At 35.1% G+C, this 3763-nt stretch overlaps 1 protein-coding gene and 1 non-coding gene across 2 annotated transcripts; both read left to right on the top strand.

The window, feature by feature from the left end:
- Positions 1-1081: 1081 nt before the first annotated feature.
- LOC111904954 (aspartyl protease AED3) lies at positions 1082-2520 on the top strand. The gene has a single exon (XM_023900649.3). The coding sequence runs from the start codon at positions 1105-1107 to the stop codon at positions 2422-2424; it is 1320 nt and encodes a 439-aa protein (XP_023756417.1). The 5' UTR covers positions 1082-1104; the 3' UTR covers positions 2425-2520.
- Positions 2521-2940: 420 nt separating this feature from the next.
- TRNAS-GCU (transfer RNA serine (anticodon GCU)) lies at positions 2941-3022 on the top strand. The gene has a single exon. It is a non-coding gene; the product is annotated as a tRNA-Ser (tRNA).
- Positions 3023-3763: the final 741 nt, after the last annotated feature.

Consider the following 3763-nt stretch of genomic DNA (forward strand, 5'->3'; position numbering starts at 1 on the left):
CCAGCAACTAAGAGGCTTTCAGAAACTTTAAAAAGACTCTCAAAACCGTCCATGCTTGGATGATTCTAAAATCACTTCTTTTGTTTAACTATTGAACAATTACAATTCATCTCTGCACCTTTAATTAATTTCATTTAATACCGAATTTATTTCAGATTAATTCTGAACAATAGTTAATTAATTTTAACTATTTCTTTTTAATTCAGAATTAATTAGAAACACGAATTTGAAGTTTTTTATTTAGCCTAGATGTTAAAAGTGCCACTTGTCCAACGATTTTTTTGGATTTTTTTTTCTTAAAAACGAGACAGTAGAAACTCCCAAAAGATGTGTGTTGAGCACACCACATAAGTTAAAATTTTTTATTTTAAATAAAAAAATATTTAATACTAAGCTATTTCAAATAGCTATTGAGAGTTTTTAGGAGCTTTAGAATTTTAGCCTTTACTATTTATGTAATTTTATACATTTGAAAAACTTACAATTATTTTTTCTAAACAATTATACACAAAATAAAAACTATAATTTTCATCTACCTTCAACTACTTGTTATCGGTTATTGCTTGCTAGTTTGACAAAACATATAAATAGCATACTTATTACTTCATATCTAGAATTTATATGAAATACTATCAATGTCATTTTAGCACGGTTTTTTTGTTAGGAATGAATATTACAATCTTTAAAATCTTCTGGTTAGTTGTTAAAAAATAAATAAATAAATAAAAATAATACTCTGCAGCTAGCCAAGACATCCATATAGGAACATCTTGGATATTTGTATTTTGTGCCTTGGAGGCACGTGAGTAGGGCGGGCCACTTGGTACCCGTGACTGACCGCCTCCCGTGCATTAAGTCGACCCGTATAATATTACATCAAATCTCCACTATTACTATCGGGGCATATTCGTCAACTAAACCAATTGAAAAAGATAATTCATTTTGAATCATTGGCAAGTTTGTCCTGGCATGACTTAGACATCTTCCCAATAAACCAGGAAGAACAATATCAAGGACAAGGTTATTATTGCCAATTCACATGTCAATTGTTCTCTTATATATAGACTAGAAAATAGGTCTGTTTCAATAATTCCATCCAAACTCATGGACTCGACCATCTTTGCATTCTTCTTCATTGCTCTTCTTTCCACCACAAGAGCTTTTGATCCATGCCCATCTTTGAAACCGAAACCGGACGGCTCAGATCTTTCCATCATCCACATCTACGGCAAATGTTCACCATTCAATTCCCCTAAACCGGCATCGTCATGGACCACCACAGTCCTCAACATGGCCTCCGAAGATCAACAAAGGCTAACCTACTTGTCGAGTTTGGTTGCCACCAAGCCCAAAACTTCAGTGCCAATTGCACCGGGCCAAGTCATAAACATCGGTAATTATGTGGCCCGTGTGAAAATCGGCACACCTGGCCAGCTCATGTTCATGGTGCTGGACACCAGTGCAGACACCGCATGGGTTCCATGCAGTGGCTGTACCGGTTGTTCATCAACTATGTTCTCTCAAAACTCGTCTGCTACTTACGAGACAGTAGATTGTGCCACTTCTGAGTGTGTCCAAGCCCGTGGACTTTCATGCCCTATGGCTGAACCCTCTAACTGCTTGTTTAATCAATCGTATGGTGGTGATTCCTCATTTTTAGCTTCGCTATCTCGTGACTTTCTACAATTAGCCAATGATACAATTCCTAGTTATCTTTTCGGGTGCATTGGTGTTGTCTCGGGAAAATCAATCCCTCCTCAAGGGTTATTGGGCTTGGGCCGTGGAGCAATGTCAGTACTTTCCCAATCTGGATCAATTTACTCGGGTGTGTTCTCATATTGTTTGCCTAGTTTTAGATCATATTATTTCTCCGGGTCACTTAGGCTCGGCCCAAACGGTCAACCCAAAACAATAAAGTTCACCCCACTTTTAAAAAACCCGCATCGACCTTCGTTGTACTATGTGAACCTCACGGGTGTGACCATAGGTCGAGTCAAGGTCCCTATAGCTCCAGAGTTGCTAGGGTTTGACCCAAGCACTGGAGCAGGGACCATCATCGATTCAGGCACAGTTATAACTCGCTTTGTGCCTGCGGCTTATGATGTAATCAAGGAAGCGTTTAGGAACCAAACTCAAGGTCCATTTACCTCATTAGGAGCATTTGACACTTGTTTCTCGGTTACACATGAAAATGTAGCACCTAAGATGACATTTCATTTTACGGGATTAGATATTGTTCTACCCATGGAGAACACATTGATACATAGTAGTGCAGGGACATTAGCTTGCTTGGCAATGGCATCTGCCCCTAATAACGTGAACTCGGTGTTGAATGTGATTGCTAATTTGCAACAACAGAATTTAAGGATTTTGTTTGATGTTGTAAACTCACGTGTCGGTATCACTCGTGAAATTTGTAACTAGTGGCAATTGTTTTTCAAGAGTCATAAGAAGTTAAGAAATAAACCCAAGCTGTACTATGGACAAATTGAATGACAAATGAAAGTTCTTTCAACGAAATTACTCTTTCTTGATGTATGACTACTCGAATTGGGACTTATGCATGCAACTAAGTTAATGCTTTTGTCAAAAATATGTAACAAAACTAAGTTGATTTTTGTTTTCTTATTTTATATAGTCATATTTCATTTGTTACAAAACTTTACCAAGTTATGCACCTATATAGTTGTAAAAATTTCTTTCTATAAACCGACAACAAATTGAAACAATACAATATAAATTAGCTAATATATAGAATAAATTAGTAAAAAAAACCTATAACTTCAATGGTGATGTAAATCACCAACTGTAATATTTTATTAGGAGACAAAATATATCACTACTTTTATCAAATTATTCTGTGGACTTAATTAAATCGTCGGCAATGAGTCAGTGTTTAAAGAGAAATAAATAACAAAAAGTAAAAGCAAAATCAAAATCGTCGCTTTGGCCGAGTGGTTAAGGCGTGTGCCTGCTAAGTACATGGGGTTTCCCCGCGAGAGTTCGAATCTCTCAGGCGACGAAATTTTTTACCTCCAAAATCATTTTTAATCATCAAAAAATAGAAATCTCATTTTATCGGAATTTGACCGGAAAACACCGGGCCTTCTATGTTGTTGATCTATCTCTCTAAAAATCATACAGTTTTATTTGGGTTAATTAACCTCATAATTAGTTGCTAACACTTTTACCTTCATTGAATTGATTAAATTTTTTAAAATAGTCATTTTGACTGGCGTAAAAAAAAAAAAAAGACAAAACTGTAAAATTGATCCCTATGTTATTCAAAAAACTTTGGATAGGGTCCAAACAGTTTTCGACTTGTATGAATGGTCCAAAATCAGGAATTTTCTGTGATTTTAGCCCTAAAAAACTTGAAATGTCCATTTTGCCCTTTAAATTTCTTTAGGTAAATAACATCATTCGTCCCTCGTGCACATGTCAGAAAACGTGTTTAGTCCTTATTTTCAAAAATTAACTCGGATCGTTTCTCGTTCGTTGAAAACTTGCACGTTTCGTCCCTCTAGACATAAAATGACCATTTTGCCCTTATTTATTTCTTTTTTTAATTTTCTTTTTATTTGTTTATTATTTTTAGATTAAAAAAAACAATAATATATATATATATATATATATATATATATATATATATATATATATATATATATATATATATATATATATATATATACATGAGCCCACCCCTACCCGCTTCCCCCTCCTACTTATTCCTCTACCTGTGTCCCCCCATTCTCAGCCACTC

The sequence above is a fragment of the Lactuca sativa genome, chromosome 9 (genome assembly GCF_002870075.4).
Source record: "Lactuca sativa cultivar Salinas chromosome 9, Lsat_Salinas_v11, whole genome shotgun sequence".
Classification (NCBI taxonomy): domain Eukaryota; kingdom Viridiplantae; phylum Streptophyta; class Magnoliopsida; order Asterales; family Asteraceae; genus Lactuca; species Lactuca sativa.

Coding starts and splice junctions, on each gene's coding strand:
- LOC111904954 (XM_023900649.3), top strand. CDS start 1,105: ATGGACTCGACCATCTTTGCATTCTTCTTCATTGCTCTTCTTTCCACC.